Source organism: Lepidochelys olivacea (genome assembly GCF_965140295.1).
Source record: "Lepidochelys olivacea isolate rLepOli2 genome assembly, chromosome: 5".
In the NCBI taxonomy this organism is placed as follows: Eukaryota; Metazoa; Chordata; order Testudines; family Cheloniidae; genus Lepidochelys; species Lepidochelys olivacea.
Window position 1 is genome coordinate 102,776,966 of NC_140415.1, and position 22,199 is coordinate 102,799,164.

At 40.4% G+C, this 22,199-nt stretch overlaps 1 protein-coding gene across 1 annotated transcript in view; it reads right to left on the bottom strand.

Moving 5' to 3' along the window:
• Window positions 1–22,199, bottom strand: part of LOC311521029 (histone-arginine methyltransferase CARM1-like) — a gene marked incomplete at its 3' end in the record, with an annotated part of 143,550 nt that overhangs the window by 77,337 nt on the left and 44,014 nt on the right. The window contains 1 exon segment of the mRNA XM_084629101.1: window positions 14,493–14,618. Coding sequence (XP_084485227.1) covers window positions 14,493–14,618 — 126 coding nt within the window.

Genomic DNA, 22,199 nt, shown 5'->3' on the forward strand with positions numbered 1-22,199 from the left:
CATTTTACAGATACGGAAGCTGGGGCGCTCAGAGATGAATTCCAAAAGGTAGACAGTGTGCTGTTCTTATTAAGGCACAGAGAGTACGTATTTTACCACTTATTTAAGCTTTTAAACAATAATGCAGCAACAAGGGTCTGCTGTAAGCTTCACAGCCATCGTCTGTTCTGCAGTACAGAACCCTGCCTTCCAAAATGGAGAACAACCTTTGGTGACTACAGCCACATCTCACATCTGCGGAGCAATAGCAGCAGCTCCACACACACACAGAGCAGGTTGAGCAGGGAACAGAGCTCTAGGCTCCTGACTCCCAGTCCAATTAGGGTATCTGCTGATGAGTTACTTGTGAAAATCCCGAATCAATTACACTGATAAAGAAAATCCTGAATCAATTACATTGATAAACGGGTACAGACTGGGGTTGATGACTTGCTTGCAGGACCTTTTGAAGGTTGATGCTCTGCCCCTTTTAAGACCTTTGTATGGTCTCTTCCGGGAGGACCAAGAGGGGAAATTAGGGTTGCAGGGTGTCCGGTTTTTGATCAGAATGCCCGGTCGAAAAGGGACCCTGGCGGCTCTGGCCAGCACCACTAACCCGGCCGTTAAAAGGCCAGTCAGTGACACAGTGGGGCTAAGGCAGGCTCCCTGCCTGTCCCCATTCCAACTTCCACGTGTAGGGGTAGCCAGGGTGCTCCATATGCTGCCCACGCCCCAAGCCCTGGCTCTGCAGCTCCCATCGGCTGGGAACTGTGGCCTATGGGAGTTGCCTGGCCACGCCTCCATGTAGGAACCTGAGGGGAGACATACTGCTGTTTCCAGGAGCTGCTTGAGGTAAACACCGCCCGGAACCTGCACCCCCCTCCCGCGCCCCAACCCCCTGCCTCAGCCCTGATCCCCCTCCTGCCCTCCGAACCCTTTGATCCCAGCCCTGAGCACCTCCTGCACCTTAAACCCCCTAATCTCCACCCCAGAGCCTGCACCGCCAGCCGGAGCCCTGCCCCCCATCCCTGCACACCATGAGCCGTAATCACACCACGTGACTGCAGTGCAGACACACTTAGATTCCATTACCCAGCACTAGAGCAGATGCAAGTAGCTCTAAGGGATTCTACAGTCTGAAAGTCACTGTAAGGGGAACTAACTTGCTCCTCACCTGTGAAATTGGCCCTCAGGCTCTGAATAAGATTCTAAATAACTTTAAGGGGAAGATTTTCCTCATATTGTGTACATTTTAAGATAGGGATCTTCATTTCTGAATTTAGACCTTCCAGTACATTACACACTATACTGCACGTACATTCAATTCAGCAGATCTTCCCCTCTCCCAGCTGTTCTTTGCTCTGTGGCTTTTCTCTAATACCCCACACTTCTTTGTCAAATTGCCTTTGCAATACATCAGGTTGGGAAATGATTTTTTTCCTGCAAAAAATTTCAAACCAAATGAACAATTTTTCATTTTCAAAGTTCTCTCTAAAATGTTCTGGGGTTTTTTTTGGAGAAAAACCTGATATTTTTAAATTTTCAGATTTTTTTCCAATTAAAACCTGGACTATTTAGACAAAAGGGATTTTTTTTTCAAAAACCTCTTTTTTTTTAAAATGAGAAAAGCCATTTTTTGTAGAAAAATGTTTTGATGGAATTTTTTTTCTTTTACCAGCTGTACCTCTCAGCCATCTGATATAGTTATTAACATTACCAAAAAATCCCCACTAATCCAAGAAAATCTATACAACCAGTTTGGTAACCTTTCAGAGACATGCTATATCTAGACTGTGTTTATACACTACTTTAGTGCTTAGTGACCGCAATGAAGCAATGCAGAGATCCTTTGTGGGCATGAAAACTGAACTGTGCAGTCACTGAGTAAAGGCAAGTTCGAGTCAGGACTTAAATTCCCAGGATCCAAACCAATAATTTTTTTTGTGAGGGGGCCAGCCTATGATATGAGTGGCTCAGACTTCTTTCAAGAGGGGAGAAGACACCCCGATACTCTGTCACAACTCATTCTGACCACCCTGTACCATACCACTGTAAAATGCCAACCAAATGCTATATGACAATGTATTAGCAAGACAGCTATACTGATTTCTGAGAGATGCCTAACCTCACTGTAGATGAAACATACTCAAATATGAAACATAATATTAGTGCACCTCTCCCATCTGCTCAGAGCAGATGGAGTCTCTCAGCATTATCACAGTGGAGGCCTCCAATAATAAAACTGGAAGGGCGTGGGAGAGAAAAACAAAACAGAATATGGCAAAAAGAGACTCATGATTGAAAAAAAACAACAGAGTACAAAAATAAAACCACAAGTGATAAGTCATTAAATAAATGCATACTACAATTAGCCTCTAGCCCTTTTGGTTTCAGGCGATGGGGCTTAGCAGCAGTGGAGAATAATTCAGACACATTTAAATGGAACATCGGCTGGAGTCTGCAATTAGAGCATTGTGGTTATACTAACAGCAAATTTGGGCCGTGATTTGTAAGTTTACAGAGCAGTGAATTTGGTCCCATGTTTGAAATAGAGGAACACAAGACTCTAGATCAGTAGTTCTCAAACTTTTGTACTGGTGACCCCTTTCACATAGGAAGCCTCTGAGCATGACCCCCCTTATAAATTAAAAACACTTTTTATATATATTTAACACCATTATAAATGCTGGAGGCAAAGCAGGGCTTGGGGTGGAGACTGACAGCTCGTGACCCCCCATGTAATAACCTTGTGACCCCCTAAGGGGTCCTGGCCCCCAGTTTGAGAACCCCTGCTCTAGGTGATGATTGGATTACACAGAATATATGAAACCCTGCTCGGTTCATCAGCTCTTCTACTGTTAATCAGTGAAACACGCTCTTACATGCACAACACCGGGATCTCACAACTCCAACCAAGGAAATGGAGGTTTAATTCTCCATTTGATAAGGACAGTACCATTAATGATGGCATTAGCACTGAAATCAACTGTATATGCTCATCAAGGATACACAATCTTCCAAGTATCTGATGCAGAAGCAAAATAAACAAACCAACCTTCCCTTTTACATACTCAAGATGATATATTGGGATTTGAAGTTAGCAGTGACCTAGCAGACACAGAAACAGCAGTAGTAACAACTGCAACAGGGGCAGCACACACCTGAAGGAAAAGGCTCTCAGGAGTCCTTGTGGATTGCCACAAGTTTGATAGCAAAGAAATTTTTCTCTTAAAATAAAACAAAATTCTGCAGAATGTGAGCCTTTACATAGCCATAAACATGGCAGACGAGACAAATGGAATTCAGATGTTCATTTTAACACTTCATTTATTAACAATTCAACTAACATTAAATAATTTGTGAATATGATGACTGAACATTACATAATAATTTGCAAACTAATTCAGTTATTTGTAGTGTTTGTTTCCCTTCCCTTGTAGCGTGTGATTTCTCTTCTGTCCTTTTATGCTCTTCTACTGAATCCAAACTTACTGCAAGAATGTTGGGAATGGTTTTGTTCCGTGCACACTAGTGAGTGAATCACTTCCCACATCAATACAGGGGAACTTGATGCTCACAGACTGTGTCCTCAATGGGCCAATTTGCATACACAGAGGGGCCTTTACATCAACTGTGGTTTTTTTGATTTGCAACAGGACTGATGGCCCCAAAGTGGTTCATATCCAAAGTAAACCAATAACGATAAAAGGAGCCAATTGTCATCAAACGGTCTTCTCAGCAGGGTATTAGAATAGCACCTTCAGTTTCAAGCTACTACAATACTATAAAAACAACTTGAGCTACAGGAAGTTATCACCCATTTTATCAACCTCATTATAACGGATTATACATAAACTTAAATCAGGACTGTTTTAATTATTATTTGCATTGTAAAGTATGAGATATAGTGGAGCATTTAGAAATAATCCTGGAAGTTGGAAAGAGCAGTGCCATGAGATGTGGCTATTAAAGTTCCACACCGACTTTGCACAAAGATTATTTAAATTACTGTAACCGTCCAGAACCTCTGATTTAAACTACAATCTCAGAACTAAAAGGAAGTGGTGGATTCTCCACCTTTTCAGATCTGCACATCAAGACTAGATACCTTTCTGGAAGATATGCTTTAGCCAAAATACAAGTTAGTGGGGTCAATACAATGGTAACTGGGTGAAATTTAATGGCCTGTGATATACAGGTGGTCAGACCAAATGATCTAATAGTCCCTTCTAGCTTTAAGCTCTATGAATCGATGTTCATTACAGAGAACAAACATGTTTGGTAACAGTTAATTGTCATAACTGAAGCAGGGTTGTAGACCACATGCACCACAGTAAACAATTATTAGTTCAACATGGAAAATGTGTTATGGGCTAATTATTCAGCTCTGTGTCATATTTAGAGAAAATGTACACAATGCTATATGTCTATGTAAGCAGTGTCAGGATGAGCTCCACCCTGACATCTGGTGGTGAGGTGTGGCAAGTTGTGGAAAAGAACTTCAGGGGCAGATCTCATTTGCATAGGCACACCCACCACGCCTAGAATGAGACCATAGCTGCCCAAATGGTCACTTTGGCCGCTGTGGGATCCCCAGTGTCTCTGTTATTGGGGCAGGAAGAATAAATTGTTATTACCCTGATTATGGGAACTGTGCTTGGAACTGTACGTGGCCTTTTGTTACAATGGAGGGATTCACCATCATCTAAGTAGCACTCGCTAGGCAAGGGTCATGGGTTCCAAAACTGTGTGAATGGAGAGAGGCTGGGGACAAGTATTAATACTTGGTGGCATGGGCCCCTTGGTGAGGGCCTTACATGCTGATTGTACTTCCTCCTCTCTCCACTGTGGAATATCAGAGCTAATTTTGATTTCATTAGAAGAAGTCTAGTTATAGGCTGCTGAGCTCACTTTGGGCTGACAGTGCACCAGCACTGGGGCTCCCCTACTATAAGCTGAATTCACCTAAGAGCTGAAATCACTGAGTGTTGTGTTAAGTAGTGGGGGAGCCTGAAGATATATTGTGGAGCAGTTTGCGGGACGGCTGGTGAAGCAGTTCGACGCGGAGCAGTGTGTGGATGGCAGGAGCTGCTTGTGGGCCGTGGAGCTGAGTGAAGGAGTTCGTGGGGCGGCTGGCGGAGCGGAGCGCAGCTGAGCGAAGGAGTTCGTGGGGCGGCTGGTGGAGCGGAGTGCAGCTGCGCGAAGGAGTTTTGTGGGGCGGCTGGCGGAGCGGAGCGCCGCTATGGAGCTATGGGGCGGTCAGCTTCAGATCACGTAAGGTGCCTCTTACCCCCGTCCCATTTCCACCCAGGTTGGGAGGTAAAGCTCCGCCGATAAACTTTCGAACTCTGGGGCTGCCCTGACCAGGGACAGAGACTTTTGGGGCATTGGACTTTTGGGGTTGCTGGACTCAAGAACCAAAGGGAAAAGGGCATGCCCCAATTTGCCTGGGGTGGGGTTGTTTTTGCTCATGGGTTGTGTTATGAATCCGGTTGGTGGTGTTTCCCCAACATAATGCCACATTGTTTCTCTCTGTTATTAAAAGACTTTTGCTACACTCAGACTATGTGCTTGCGAGAGGGGAAGTATTGCCTCTTGGAGGCGCCCAGCGGGGGTGGTATATATTTGTCCCAGGTCACTGGGTGGGGGCTCGAGCCGGTTTGCATTGTGTTATTGGAATGGAACCCCTAGATATTGAACCCGGCCCTTGTTGCTGCCAACTCTGACGGGCAGAAGGGTTACATCTACATCTAGGTGCATCCTCTAACAAGGTTGACGAATATTTGGGGGTGAGACACTAGGTCCATCATGAGAGATCAGGGACATGTTTCTCTTCACTTAATCTAGAGTGAGTGAAGACTCACAGTCCCAGAATGCATAGCACAGGCAGAAATCAACAGACACATTAATCAGTGTGCAGATTTTAGTTTGCTGGAGTGCACTCCAGATTTGCAGAGATTATGGTTTTACTAATTTTCAAAAGGTAATGGGTTATTGGCATGGTATTTTACCAAACTTATTCCACAGCTTCAACATACAAATCATGGTGTGTTGACAATCATCCACGGAGTGTTTCCCCCAACCTGATTTTTAATCATTTCAAAAAGAATATGTTTCGCCATGTCTTAAGTTACTGATAAATTACATAAACAAATACATACTGTCACCCTCACCTTTTAAAAGCAACATGAACCCTGAAACTATCCTCTGTTCACCTGGAGGGAATAAAGCTCTGTACCTTAAACAGCTCTGATCAAATTCCAGCCAAAAATTTAAACAAAACAAAGTTTAAGCCTATTGTGTTTTCTATGCTAAGTACTATAGATTAACCACAGAAAACAATACAGGGCCAGCACACGGCACCACCAGACCATGTACTTTGTAAAACATACAAACTATGGTAAGTAATGACATTAGATTGGAACTGAGCAAAAAATTGGAATTTCTGTCCCATGGGAAATTAGGATACTTAAATATTTGTTTTCATCCCAAATGAGGATGAAAAGTTGACATATCAGAATTTTCCCAGAATGAAGAGTTCTGAAAATTTTTCATTTAGAAATGGTGAAAGGTTTTGTTTCAGCATTTTCAATTGAAACTGACCATTTGGATATTTCCAAATCAAAGTGTTTTATTTCAGTTTGCTGAACTGACACTAAATGTTTTGTTTCAAGTCAGTTCAAATTGAACTGCATCTACCTGTGGTGAAACTTTGCATCATGGGAGTTGTAGCTCAGGTGTCTGGGGCCCACATTCTCTCCTATGGACTAGACTGCCTAGCCAGACGATATCTCCCATGATACAATGTGATATTGCCTCTGTCATAAATATAAAGGGAAGGGTAAACCCCTTTGAAATCCCTCCTGGCCAGGGGAAAGCTCCTCTCACCTGTAAAGGGTTAAGAAGCTAAAGGTAACCTCGCTGGCACCTGATCAAAATGACCAATGAGGAGACAAGATACTTTCAAAAGCTGGGAGGAGGGAGAGAAACAAAGGGTCTGTGTGTCTGTCTATAGTCTGTCTATATGCTGGTCTTTACCGGGGATAGACCAGGAATGAAGTCTTAGAACTTTTAGTAAGTAATCTAGCTAGGTATGTGTTAGATTATGATTTCTTTAAATGGCTGAGAAAAGAATTGTGCTGAATAGAATAACTATTTCTGTCTGTGTATCTTTTTTGTAACTTAAGGTTTTGCCTAGAGGGGTTCTCTATGTTTTTGAATCTAATTACCCTTTAAGATATCTACCATCCTGATTTTACAGGGGGGATTTCTTTATTTCTATTTACTTCTATTTTTATTAAAAGTCTTCTTGTAAGAAAACTGAATGCTTTTTCATTGTTCTCAGATCCAAGGGTTTGGGTCGGTGGTCACCTATGCAAATTGGTGAGGCTTTTTATCCAACATTTCCCAGGAAAGGGGGAGTGCAAGTGTTGGGAGGATTGTTCATTGTTCTTAAGATCCAAGGGTCTGGGTCTGTAGTCACCTAGGCAAATTGGTGAGGCTTTTTACCAAACCTTGTCCTGGAAGTGGGGTGCAAGGTTTTGGGAAGTATTTTGGGGGGAAGGACGCGTCCAAACAGCTCTTTCCCAGTAACCAGTATTAGTTTGGTGGTGGTAGCGGCCAGTCCAAGGACAACGGGTGGAATATTTTGTACCTTGGGGAAGTTTTGACCTAAGCTGGTAAAGATAAGCTTAGGAGGTTTTTCATGCAGGTCCCCACATCTGTACCCTAGAGTTCAGAGTGGGGGAGGAACCTTGACAGCCTCTGATCACGCCTCATGGGACATCATACAAGATATAGTCCAGCCAGGGAGCCTGGCCCATAGGAGAGAATAGGGACATCAGGCAACTGTCCTATCACTGCCACAAGGCAATCTGGCACCATCAGGAGATGCAGTTTAATGCTGAACTCAAAATGAAACTGTTTGTTTCAGGCCATCAAAGTGAAATATTACAGTTTGGGTAAAATCAACTCAAACCAAAATATTTTCAGGGGGAGGAGCAGGTTATGAGAACACAAACCAAAACCACATTTTCCCATGAAAAGTTTTAATTATGTAGGAACTGCATTTTCCATCAAAAAATCATTTTGATGGAAAATTCCCAACCAGCTCTACCTTAGAGTTACTGTGGACCAGAGGGCTACATTATTTCATTCATCCAGCAATTCTACATACACAGCCCCAATTAACCAAGCATAATATTACATGCCCAACTACATACAGATGGAGATGGGTCCCTGCACACCTTACTGCACATAGAGTCCAACAAAACCGAGGCCCACTCTTGTTCAGGACACACTGGCACTTGAATGACTTGGTGGATACAGCAGTTTGTAGAATAGTTAACCAACATCAATTTCAAAATAATGCCAACATTGTCTAATATCTGTCCTGCTTAACTGATTGAACTAGAATATATTTTTAAACAAGAAATTAACCCAACAAACCCTGTACTCTCACTGGAACACGACAATTGAAAATTAAGTGGGAGTGAAACACTCCAGGTGCTTAGACATTTCCCTAAGGCACGAATTTTAAAATTTCAATGAAAAATTGAGAAAAAATTTTTATTGAAACACTCTTTGGAAATTCCAAGGGATGTCATTGCTGAGACTGAGAACAGAGCTACCAGACAACATTAAAGAAGAAGACAAACAAACCATAACATGACTTTTTCAGTCAGATAATCCCCACTTCTGAGACAAAAACAGCGCCATTATGCAGAGGTTTACATGCAGGTGGATCAAAGAGTGGTGAAGAGAGCTATGGCTGAGCTGAAAAAAAAAATCAGTTTCCAAGTAACTGTCTTCATGTCATTTACTCAGACAGTTTGGCGGAATATTAATAACCTTGAATGTAAAACAGAAAATCTGGAAATTTAAAATTATCCAGATCAGAACTAAAAAAAGACATGAAGGAAACAAAAAGCAAAAAAAAAATGTTCTAACTCACTCGGCTACATCATCAACGAAAAAAGCACTGGATTACACAGTTATCACATTTGATAAACCACATTAAACTTCAAAAAATAAATATGACCATGCAGGGAGAAAGGAAACAACATGGATTAACTCCTAGAGCAGAGGTTCTCAAACTTCATTGCACCATGACCCCCTTTTGACAACAAAAATTACTACACGACCCCAGGAGGGGGGACAAAAGTCTCAGCCCACCTGACTCCCACTGCCCCAGGTTGGGGAGCCAAAGCCCGAGCCCCACTCCCCTGGGCGGGGAAGGGGTCAAAGCTGAAGTCCAAGGGCTTCAGTCTCAGCCAGTGGGCCTATAACCTGAGCCCTGCTGCCTGGCAAGTCTAAGCCAGCCCTGGGGACCCCATTAAAATGGGGTCCCGACCCACAGTTTGAAGAACCGCTGTCCTAGAGCAATGGTGGGATGTCACATGATACACAAAAGCTGGGAAGATGTGACTGATCTTCTTTCTGCTCCCTTAATTCCCCTCTTTATAATCATTTTGCGAATTGCTGACCTTAAACACCAACAATGGATACATTTGCTTAGTTTACCTGTGCAAGAGGTTAGAGGAATGAGAGGTTCTGAAAAACAAGCAGCATGATATCATATTGAGATAACATGGCAGCAGCAGAATCAGATTAGCCCTTGGGATACCCTTTAGATATTATTGCCTTGCAAAGAGTCAGTGAGATATTCAAAATAGCATGTAAGTTTTTGGTTGGCAGGCTCCCCCATTGGATCAAAGAGTAGAGATTCCATGAAGGTCATGACAATGGAAGCTATCACTCAAGGGGGATGGCAGACTCAAAATGCCAACAGCAAGAACAACAGACATGAAAAATAACAGAAGGCATAAAAATCATTTATTGAGCCATCCAGAGAGAGAACAGAACAGCAGGCCTCAATATCACTTTTCTTGGATATCTTGGATCCTGCGCTCTAAACACAGCCTGGAAAACAATGAGAAAGCATGCACCTCCCTGGAAGCAAGACAGGTCATAGTGGTAACTATTTTAATGAACAACTATATTTTGATGTCTAACAAATACTTGTTCCATGCACACAGGAGAGATCCTCCACTGGGTTAAAACTTTAGGGCACTGTGAACACGCAGAGAGGTGCAAAGCAGCCAGAGCACTCCGGCACCGGGACCTCTATTTATATCTGCAAAACTAGGGGTGCAGTTGTGCATAAATATATTTCTGATACATTCACACTTTATTCTTATGCATTAGTAACGTTTAAGATTTTTTCAGTAAATTCTGTGAATTTAACCATGTTCTAAACTGACTGTAATAAAGCAGGTCTAGATGAAGCAAACCATCTCCTCTTTTTAGAGTCCCATGGAAAAAAGTCAGAACTTTAAAAAAACAAACAAAAAAAAACAAACTAGCAAGTGATTACATAGTTATATTGGAGTAGAACTTCACATGATGCATATTAAGATTCTGAATCAGCAAAACAAAATTAAGTACTTGCTTATGTATTTTGTTGAAACAGAGTCTAAGAGTGCAGCTGAAGTTGAAAAAGCAAAAAGGGTGTGAACAAAAATCAGATTATTTTCAGAATCGCAGCGAAAAGACCTAGTACAACCAAAAATTACTCAATATAGAGGTGTGCAAAAATACGTGAACAAATTAATCACTGGACAATCTAGCCATAGGAGAGCCTTTCCAGTGAGCAAATGGTCTCTATATGCAAATTTCACAACCAGGTCTAGGCACCACAATGGAACACATATGCACAGATGTTCCGCATGGAACGTAATATGAGTATTTGCATTTCTGACATGCCTATGTGCTGTTATATTCAAGTACAGGCATAATTTTAAAATGTCACTATCAAATATGTTATATCTGCTTAGGTCCATATCGCATCAACGGACACAATTTATTCATATAGCAAATACAGTAAATATTAGATTTCCAAAAGAATGTATATATAAAAATTCTGTGCCTGGAGATCAACGACATCAACCTATTTCCTTTTCCCCCTTTTACTGTACTCACTTGCATGTAGCATAGAGTATTGTTGCTGTGTGATGTTTGTGTGCGTGTTGTTTTGTTAAGGATTTGAGAACTGAGTTGATTAGGCTATGTAAACACAACTACTGTTTGCATGTCTGTTTGATTTCTGGAGTCACTCCTCAAATAGCAATATGCCAGGACTAGGAGGATTGTAAAGGAGGAATCTGCATTCCTACGGCCACCCTGAAAGAGCAATTTATCCTATCATCATCATGCAATTCTGTGCTAAATTAAGACATCTGTACTATGGAGCAGACCTACACACCAAACCTACTACAGATGGGCTACAGACTGGTTGGATAATCTGTTCCAAATAAATGATCTTTGTTTTTGAAAGAAAAGCCTGTAGGTACTAGATACATTAACTTTCATTTTTATGGCCTGCTTGAGCCTATTCAGATGTTGCACATATGTTCAGCAGGAAATGGAGGATACAATCTGTGATTTACTGCTGTCTAAATGCTGGAAGCAGGAAGGCACAGAACAACAGTTCTCTGCATGGGCACAAGTGGCGCATGAATTTTTCCTCATCTAGAAAAGAAATAGGACTTTGAGAACTCTCAGCTAATAAAACATTTCCATAACTATAAAATCTCTTGAAATTTAAAAGGACGAAGTCTTCACTTCAAGTTTGCAGATGGTAGCATTATTTTCTCTCATTTAAAAAAAAATATTTATATGCACCAATAAGGCCTATGCCTAGGACATCAGACAAAAAATGGCTGCTGCCCTATAATCTTTCATTCTCAAAATGTTGTTAGCTTTCTCACAATTGGGGCACTGTTCAGTATTATGCCCTATGCTATCTTTATACATTTAAAATATTATTTAACTTCTCAGGAATCATGCAAAAATAAATGCCATTTTTATTGGCAACTTCAAGTTTATGTAGCAGCTGGTACATTATATTTGATATCAACAGGGTGTTTGTTTAAACTCAGACTTTTTTTTTTTTAATGTCTCTGGGTAAAAGTAACTTGCATAGATTTACATGGACATTTCAATTTATTTTTTCCCCATTTTCAAATATAATAAAGAGAAGACTGGAAAATGGCTTGTTTCCAATTAGCTACACGTAATACTGTATTCTCAATTTCTTATAAAAGTTTTAGCTAACAGTTCCATAATATGGAGCTGATCAGATCTTTAAACTATATCAGATCTCTCTAAGGAGTAGGACCAAGCCTCATGAAATCTCTCTTTCCTGGTAAAACTGCACTTGCCTCCTAACATCCAGGCCATTCCCCTTTGGAACACCGTGAGCTGGGCAGAAGACATTCTTGACATTTCTGAGTGCTTGTTTGGAGAAGTCTTTTCCTGTTGTCTGCAGCAGAGGGAAGTAGAAGAAAAAACAGACTCCTTGTGCCCTGATCTCCTAAACCTAAAATGCCCACCAGAATTGGAACCATAATGACTAAATGAGACACTTCAGGGAATACAGAAAACATTAAAAAAAGAAAAAAACTAGTCAGGCTAAATCCTCAAGATGTACATCACAGATTATTTATGGAAAGATCTGTTAAACAGCTAGGAACTTTAGCAAACCGATAACTATGAAAGGTCAAAGTGTGGTTTTACATTGGTGTACTGTATAATGTCAAACACTGGGAAAGGTCAAGAACAGTCAGGATTTTTAAATAAATTATTCAAATCCTGACACGGAAGATTTATCTAATAATTTATCCATACAGTGGTTCTGATTATTTGTCAAGTCCCCATTTATTACTGAATTGTTCTATAAACACTGTTCTGGCATTTTCATTTTTTAAAAAGTATTATTTCTTCTCAATTGTGACACCATTTTGTGGGAAACAATACCGAGCTATAATTTTACATTGTAACTGTGTTGCTTTAGCAATGTAGGAGGATGTAAGAATGATTTCCCCTTTATAGATGCAAGTGAGATGATCTAATAATACACCACTTTTAAAACCTGCCAGGAGGTGGTGGTGGTGACAATGGTTGTGGTACCTGACAAAAGACCAGGTGATCTAGAAAAAGGAGACTTCTATTCATCATCATCATCTTCCCACTACGCCTCTGGCGTTTAGGGCAGCTATGACGCTCCTCCACTCCTGTCTGTTTCTGGCAACTATTTCAGTGAGTCCCCAGCTGTGCCCCAGGTTTTTCAGCTCGGCTTCCACAGCTCTTTGCCATGTTATTTTCGGGCAGCCTCATTTTCGCTTGCCTTCAGGTGTCCACCTTTTTGCTACTCTGGTGATGGAATCAGTTTCCATCCAAAGTACATGGCCAATCCAACTCCAACACTTCCTGGTAATGATGGTGCTCAGATCCTCTTGGCTGCACAGTGTCAAAAGATCTTGGTTTGAGATTGTTCTGGGCCAAAAGATACAGAAGATTTTTCTGAGGCAGGTTGTATGGAATGATGACAGTTTGGACATGTCATACTTTCTCATTCCCCAGCATTTTGCACTATAAAGTAGTGTTGAAAGTACGCAGCTCTGATAAATCTTGAGTTTGGTTTGGTGTTGTATTTTGAGGATTTCCAGACTGTATTTAAGCTCCTGAAAGTGTTCCTGGCTTTACTGATTTTGTTCCGGATGTCTTGGTTTGTTCCACCGTCCTGGCTGATGGTGCTGCCCAAGTATGTGAATGTTTCTACATTGGTGAAAACATAATCCTCTATCCGTACTGGTGATGGCGCTATTAAAGGTCATGGAATCTATCTTACTGCGGTTGATTTTCAGTCCAAATTGCTGGCTGAATGTGTTGAGTCGAGTTGTTTTTTTCCTGTATATGGTGTTGGGTATGCGATAGGAGAGCGAGAATTCTATTCGTGCTATGTCATAATTACATTTGGTCTAAAATGCATGTTCCTCAGAATAAATGAACTAGGATAAATTTGGTCAAGTGGAATTGCAATTATTAAAGTTTCACAAGTTCACTTAAATGCAGTTGATAAATGATTTTTTAAAAGAACGACAGTGGGATTCTTTTTCAGCATCAGTAGAGTCAAGCTAATGTACAGACACAGAATACATACAGACTGCAGGTATACGTTACAGTATACCAATGCGCATAGATGCTTATATTTTGGTAGAAAAGCTAAAAACAGGAAGGAATTGCTGGTTTCAAAAGCATTTGAATTACAAAACTATTTAATGACATAATTGTACAGATGAAGAGCTTAACCTTAAGGTAAGGACAGCTTTCAGGACAATTAAAAAATTGCTGGCTCTTACACACAGAGTCTTACATTTATCAAGGATGAAATGCTAAGAGTACCATATTCAACTGTTATCTGTCCTCAAGAATAAGAATGGGTTTCTGGTAGTGTTTTTGAAAATGGTTGCCTTGTATGTCAATCGCTGGTTAGAACCGGAGAGTGATATGTCAAGTCACATGGATCATGAACATATTGCAGTATGTAATAGATAATGTAGAACAGAGGGAAAAGATAGGAGGAGTTTTAGTAAACATATTCATAGAGCAGCAAAGGGAGAGAAAGACGATTCTCAGAAATGCAAGATGTCTGTGATGCGGCAAGCACTTACCAGAATGTGACTTGAATTGGAGTAAGGCACTGTTGTACCCCAGCGTAATTAGGACAGACTCTTTGCCCACACGACAGTATTCAGTGTCTCTGTTAACCAAGCATTTAAACACACAGACTCCATCAGCTGAAGGGAAAAAAAATATTTTAGAAAATTTAAAAAAAGTTGAACACAAAACACAAACAGAAGTATAGATATCTACAATTTAAAACTGTCCTAAGCATGCACTAAAGATGGGCAATTTAAGGGAGAAATTTGTTCTCTAGTACAGTGGTTCTCAAACTTCACCCCCTCTATGATCCACAAAATGGCTGAAAATTCACCCCCCTACCATCCATATGCCACAGGCCTTTGTGAGCTGTGCTGTGTTTGGGGGGTAGGGGGCAGAAGTAGATGCAGCAAAAGGAAGAAAGGTGAGAGTCCCTCCTCCTCTCCCCAGCCCTGTGTTCCCACAGGATCTTAGCAACAGTGGAATTTTACTGGTTGTTCAGCTGGTGCAGGCAGTCCTGTAAACATCTCTAACAAAGCACTGCTGGGTCACACCTTTGGTTCAGAACCTGCTGCTCTAACCAGTGGAGTTGCAAAGAAAGAAAAAAAAGGAATCAAGCTGTAGCAACAAAACAGAATGAAGGGACCACAGCAATTTTTCCTTCTTTTGCATCTTTGGCATTTGGGTGTCACGAAATGCAGTTATACTATGCCACGCTGCGTGCGAAATGAAATCCACCCATAGACCCTACTTTCTACAACTTTAGTGATAATGATCCAATTATTTGGCTTAACAAGAATACACTTTTAAGTACTCTTCAGCTGAAGTAAGCACAGGTACTACTCTCTAAAGAGGAAGATCAAAAATCAGAGGGATGGGAAATGGTAAATGATCAGATTCTCGCACAACCATCCTTGCAGCTGTCAGGAGGTGAGCATGGGACGCAGTTTGCACGCCCTGTAAAAATATTCATCCTTACTTCCAGCAACCTGAAAATGGCTGGAAAGCTTCAAATTTATCTGGCATCTACAAAGCAGGGGCTACCAAAGATGAAGCCCTCAAATAGGGTTTTAAACTGCCACTCATCACCATAGTATCTAAGCTCCAGTGTTTCAGAGACAATACCCTGATAGGAATCCCAGCATTTTCCCTTTTCCCTGATATTTGAGAGTCGGGAGGAGATACCATCACTGAGCTTTGTTTCCAGACAGTTGCGCCTCTCATTTTAGTGTAATCCTCTGTCAGTTAAGTGTCTAGTAATTTTTTAAAGACCTACAAATAAGTAAATAGGTTGGTAGAGCTGAATGAGTGAGTTTTGGGGGCGGGGAGAGAGAAAAGATTTTGGGGGGCAAATGAGAAAAAGCACAGGGGAGAAGGTGGAGCACATAGTGTAAGGAAAGAAAAGAACATAAGAAAGTGGATTGAGAGAGAAGGGAAAGAGGGTACAGACAATCAAAATAATGTAGAAAAATATACTATGATCTGGTATAGAACATGAAAGAGAAAAACTGGAGTGAGGCCAGGATGGGAAAGGTAGCACAAAAAAGCAAAAGATTTAGTAAGTTACATTTAAAAACAGTAATTCAACAGAAAGTTAATGGTAACATACTGTCCATCAAATACACTGTATTTATTCGGTTAAAAAGCAGGAAGTTCCACTAGAGGGAAGGAGAGATACACAGCAGCACATCTATCCCCCCTCCTTCCACCTTCTCCCCCCCTAGCCATTGGGCTTAGTCCTGGGGCTAGGAGGTGTGAGGTAAATTTTTCAAACTCTGCACTTCAAAGAGATCTGCTGTGGCTGGAAATAAATACAATATAAAGATAGCGGACACTCTAATACACATTTCATGTGTTATTCTAGGCTTAACTATTGAAAACCTACAAATTTTCAAGAGTGTGTTCCCAGCTTGAGCTTGTACACACCCAAACTGACACCTACAAATTTGGGTTTCAAGACACACGCATTTCTGTGTGCATGTACCTTCCTCCCTGGACTTGTGCCCATGAACACATCAGGATGGTCCATGAGTAATACAATTGCTTACTACACATAACCTCCTCAAGTAACAAGCCAAAGTGACCATGCAATCAGCTACTTCCCCCACAGTTATGTAGGGGTTCTCCTTTAGTTCTAGTTGTAGAGGCCTGTGCTTTTGGTGGTAAATATCTCCAGGGTTCAATCCCCACTGAAAACGGAAGTATCTACACAGCCACGGTCCATTACACAGATCTCACCTTTGGGAAATGAGACATTTTCTTTATCAAAGAACCAGTTCCAATAATCTCTTTGGAACTGTGTGCACACATGCACTCAAGAATGAATTTTACTCTTCGGCTATCTATTATGTTACTGTTTTCTCAGTGTTGCAACTTACTTTCTTCTGTCAGTCTATCCAGTACCCAAAAATCAGATACACTGACTACAAAATTTAACAAAAGTTTTATGGAAGTGGTAAGGCTGACACACAGTACAAAGTTACAAAGAGAGACTGGAGCTAATATGGAAGACAGAGCTATATTGCTAGATTTACTGGATGGCTTTTTATATAGACAGAACTCAACTGTAAGAGTACAGATCCAGATTTGGAGACTTACTCCTCCAAACTCCAGGTGTTCTGAGTCAGCTTCTTAGATAGAACTAAGCCACAACATATGGCATCAACAAATGAATCTGGATGTGGATCCCAGCTTTTCTAAAAAATTTAGAGAGGAGCTGGGGAGAGCAGGTTCAATATTGTGGTTCAGGCAGATTTCTTCTTTTCAGTTTCCCAGCATGTAATGCTTTCACTGCTGATATGAAAGGGTGGTGCTCACATACAGTACTTTTTAAAGAGGCAGCATCACATACTACATCAGTAACTTAAAATGTAAAGAATGGGGAGAGATCACTAGTAGAGTAATAACCAGAGTGTAAGCATCACATAATTCTCAGTAACATCATCGAGAAACCTGAGTCTAAAACAAGTGAAGGACATACAGAAACAGATCCACATTATCCTTCTAAGGATAAACTTTTGTCATATTTGGATTTATATCTAAAACTAGAGCTGCACAAATCTTGGTGGTTCAATTCACATGATCTTACATAAATCCTTTTCTTTGGTTTCTTCCTTTGTGAGGATTCATATTCCTTGAGTTTTCCTTTGAGGTCTGGAAGAGGGGGCAGCAAGAGGGACACTCCCACTGTTATATAATTGCAACAAATCTGATTCAAAAAGCGTGACGCATGGCCAGAAAGGATTAAGCAGTTTACAGGCTAAATGACCCAGAGCCAACCTTTAGAGACATGTTAGAAAAGTATGCAAATGGTAATTAGGGCCATTCCATGGTAGATGGGCTAAAAGTTTGAATGCAAACCTGTATTGTTAGAGAATTAGAGGTGATACTAATTGTATGTGTGTACTCATATCTTGTTAGATGTTAGCCATGTAAACAGACAGTTCCTGTCTATCACTATAGCTGCTGATTCAGAGATCAAAAGGGATTAACAACCTTTAGATGAACCTTGGGTGAAATAATGTCATTGTCTATATGTCTCTTTAAAGTTTGTGATAAACTGCTTAATGAATAAATTATCGTATGTTAATCCCTGTAGCTAATTACAAGTGATGCTTAGGAAATAGGTCTACTTCAAAATCTCGATAATTGCCTATTGTTTGCCTAAGGACTCCGAGCTGTTAAAGAAGGCCTGGAACTGTATAAGAATGTCTGGGGTCCTGATCCTTTTTATCTTAGATCTGCTTGATGATTCATGCAGGGGAAGCTTAAGGCATAAGGCTGAGATCTCCCTACCCTGGATCACCCTGAATATGGACACTGGACTATATCCTATGGACTAATTCTGAAAGAACTCTTCGCAACTACAAAACTCACCATCTCTACCATGGATCTGATCTCAGAACTGTAATCATGTCTGTATGTACATTGATCTTTTAACCAACACTCTCTCTTTTCTTTTTTAATGAATTTTAGTTTAGTTAATAAGAATTGGCTGCAAGCATGTATTTGCGTAAGATCTGGAATATTCCTTAACCTGGGAGATAATGCGTCTGATTCTTTGGGATTGTTAGAACTTTTTTATATGATGGATAAGATTTTCAGTAATCCTCATCATATTTGCCTTGGGTGTCTGGGTGGAGGCCTAAGGCTGGGTTGCTTTAAGGGAACTGGATTGTTGGCTTCTGGGTAATCAGACGCTGTTACAGAAGCTGTTTTGCACTAGTTTGGTAAAACTAAGTATTGGAATATCCACCAGTTTTGGGGATTATCTGCCCCATTCTTTGAACTTCATCCTAATTGAGTGACCTCAGCGGGGCTCTCGGGGACTCTGGTCACAGCCTACCTGAAAATGGGAATGGGTAGTACATACCCACGTACCTGATGGGGTGTTATGAGGAGGAATGAGTTAGTGTTGGTAGAATGCTTTCAACATATAAAGCATTTCAAAATTCTAGATATTTTTGTACTTTTTTTTTTTTTTTAAGTTTTCCCCATTAATAAAGTCTGCTAAACATTTTAATTCACATACAGGTGTTTCTGTGTTAGACATGACTATTCTTTCTTCATTCCACCAGAGCACATCCATGCCAGTACTTTTTCCATTAAGTAAGAAAATACATTAAAAAACCTTAATTAGATTTCATTTAATGAACCCAACACAAATCTTTCAGTTTATAATTTCTTCTCACATTTTTTCAGAATACCTTTAATCCTTTATAGCACATTATGAAAAATGCCTCACCTGGAACCTGACTGTGTAATTACTTTAAATGTTTTTTTTAGTTCCAACTGCTGCTTTTCAGATAATAAAACTAGAGATACACTTTATTTATACTATACATACTCTTAGTTTAGCACAGCATCTACATATGCAGAGTCAGGAGGAGTAAAAGGTGCTTTTGAAGATCCTACCCAAGTGAGTAAAGAGCACAAGTCCTATTGACTTTTATGGACTTGTGCTCCTTACTCATTTAAGTGATTTTGAAAATCTCACACCCAGTCTTTAACCAACCTGTGCTAAAAATATTTACTGACAACCTTTAGAGATATACACCACCACCAGACAAGAAGGCAGAATCTACTCTAGATGTCCTAGACTACAAAAAACTGATATGCGCCAAGGGGTTAAAAGAGCACACACTGTGCGTCTTCAAATCTGGGAGTGCTGTGAAAAGGAGGATTTTGGCTCTCCGAGTAGAAGAGAGTAGGAGACAGCCATGAAGAGCCTGTGGTCAGTCACAGCATCCTCCGTAAATATCACATACTAGGTGGAAGTTTGTGTGGTCTCTGTACTGTTTCATATAGGGATAATTTTAGGCAAACCACTGGGCAATATTCAAACTACTTTGCTCCTTCGTTGTGTTCCAGTAGGCCCTTACCCAAACTGTTGTGGGACCTGTATATGGCAGATTTCATGTAAGTTATGGAAAAAGCATACAATGCCATTTTCACTGTAATTGAAATGTTAGTAACATTGTGAAAGCGGATCTGTGCCTCTGTTTCCCCCCACCTTTTGGTCTTGTCTATTTAGAGTTTAAGCTCTGTGGGACAGGAACTGTCTCTTACAGCCCTTAAAAAAGAAAAGGAGTACTTGTGGCACCTTAGAGACTAACAAATTTATTAGAGCATAAGCTTTTGTGGGCTACAGCTCACTTCATTGGATGCATACTCCTGTTCTTTTTGCAGATACAGACTAACATGGCTGCTACTCTGAAACCTTACAGCCCTTAACACACTGGAATTCTGAGTTTGGTTGTCTTCTCTAGGCACTACTAAAATACAAATAATAAATAAACAAACTACCCCCCAGCATAGGGTACTTTTAGGGCTGGACCCTAGTCCCATTTACATCCACAGGTATTATGCTGTGACTTAAGTGAGAGCACAGAATGAAGAAATCAGGGAGTGAACTCAGTACAAAAACAACAGTTATTGTTATTAAGGAAAGCTTACCCCAGATGTTGGTGTGAGCAGAAATTTGAGGATATTCAATACTGAAAGTGAGTAAAGTTTCAGCCCAAAAGCTGCTTGTTTATGCGTGCACATGCATAATATATATTAAACAAACATATATGTAACATACACACCCACCCACAGTGTACGACCCAAAGGATGTGCAACTTGAAAAGAAAACAAGAAAACTTCAAAAAGATTATTAAAATTCAGAACCTAAAGTACTTGACTTTATATCACTATCTTTTTTAATTTAAAAAAGTTTAAGATGACAGGTAGTAACTAACATGTACTTAGCAGATAATGAGGTCTCAGTGATTTCAGCAGTGTTAGATATGTAATATTTAAGGAATGTATGTATTTCTGTACAATTCCTCATTTCTATTAGGGAAAAAACTTTATTTTCTTTAATCAGGCATGCATGGCTTCCTGCACCGTCCACTTACTGTATATTACACCTTTCATGCAGAACACTAAAAAATGATGTACAAAACCTCATATGTGTAACAGCTCATAAAACATTGAAACATATGACTATGATTTCATCTGATAAACACTAAAAGCCAAGTTGAAAACTTGTGCTTTTTTGTCTAGATATAAGAGGCATGATGATCTTGCCTGAAGCAACTTCATCAAAAGCTAACTGTACAGACTAAGATTCTGTACAATGAAGGCCATCTCTCTGTAGGTCTATAAGAAGCGTCTTGCATGATCAGGAATATACCATACATACTCGTTCATAAGCCAAATTTTTCTGGTAAAAAAAGTGAAGCATCAAAGAGCCGGGGTCGGCTTATCAACAGGTCTACACCAAAATTTGATGATTTTAAGCTCTTCTGAATTATTGAATTGAATATCCAATACATTGTCATTTTGTTTACCTGGAGTGTTCGCAGGCACAGAGCCCATCAGCTCCCAGTGGTCGTGGTTCGCCGTTCCCACCCAATGGGAACTGAGGAAAGTGGTGGCCACCACATCCCTCAGTCCGCGCCACTTCCTGCAGCTCCCATTGGCTGGAATGGCAAACCACGGGCACTGGGAGCTGAGGGGCTCCGTGCCTGCGGACACTCAAGGTAAACAAAACGTCCCGACCCGCCAACGGCTTACCCTGACGGGCCAGGAGACAAAGTTTGCCAACCCCTGTTGTAGATCGCTGATGATGGAACATCAATTCTGGAGTCACTTCTTTAAAAATTTGTTAACATTTTAATTTTTACTTAAATTGTATATTTGTTATGTTATAATTGAGATAAAAGAAGTATTAATGTAAATAAAATGTATGGATATCAATTATACAGTTTTTCTCAGTTCATGTCCATGTAAACAAACCACTTAAAAAATGTGCTTCCCTAAAGTTCAATTTTCCTAGTACTAGCGGTTTGCTTTTCCTAGTACTGTTCTACTACAGGACTATATTATAATTATTTTTATAGTGAGTACTTATATTGATTGTAAAGTAATTTTATTGTCAATATTGCAGCCTTTTAAAGCTGCAAAGTATTTGTTTAGTGGACTAGATTGGCTTGAAATGAATGCTAAAAGAGCAGTGCTGCAGACCTGCATGACATTTGACCCATGCATTTCACAAAATGCTTCACCTTACGAGCCAATCAGAAAAATACAATGAACAATAGTACTATGGCACTGGTGTCAGTCTGCTACTGTGTAATTTGATTTCTTCATGCATTTCTACCAATGGACCTCATGAGTCTCGAGCCAATCTGAAAACATAACACACAGAATCGATGGATTCTGTAATAAAA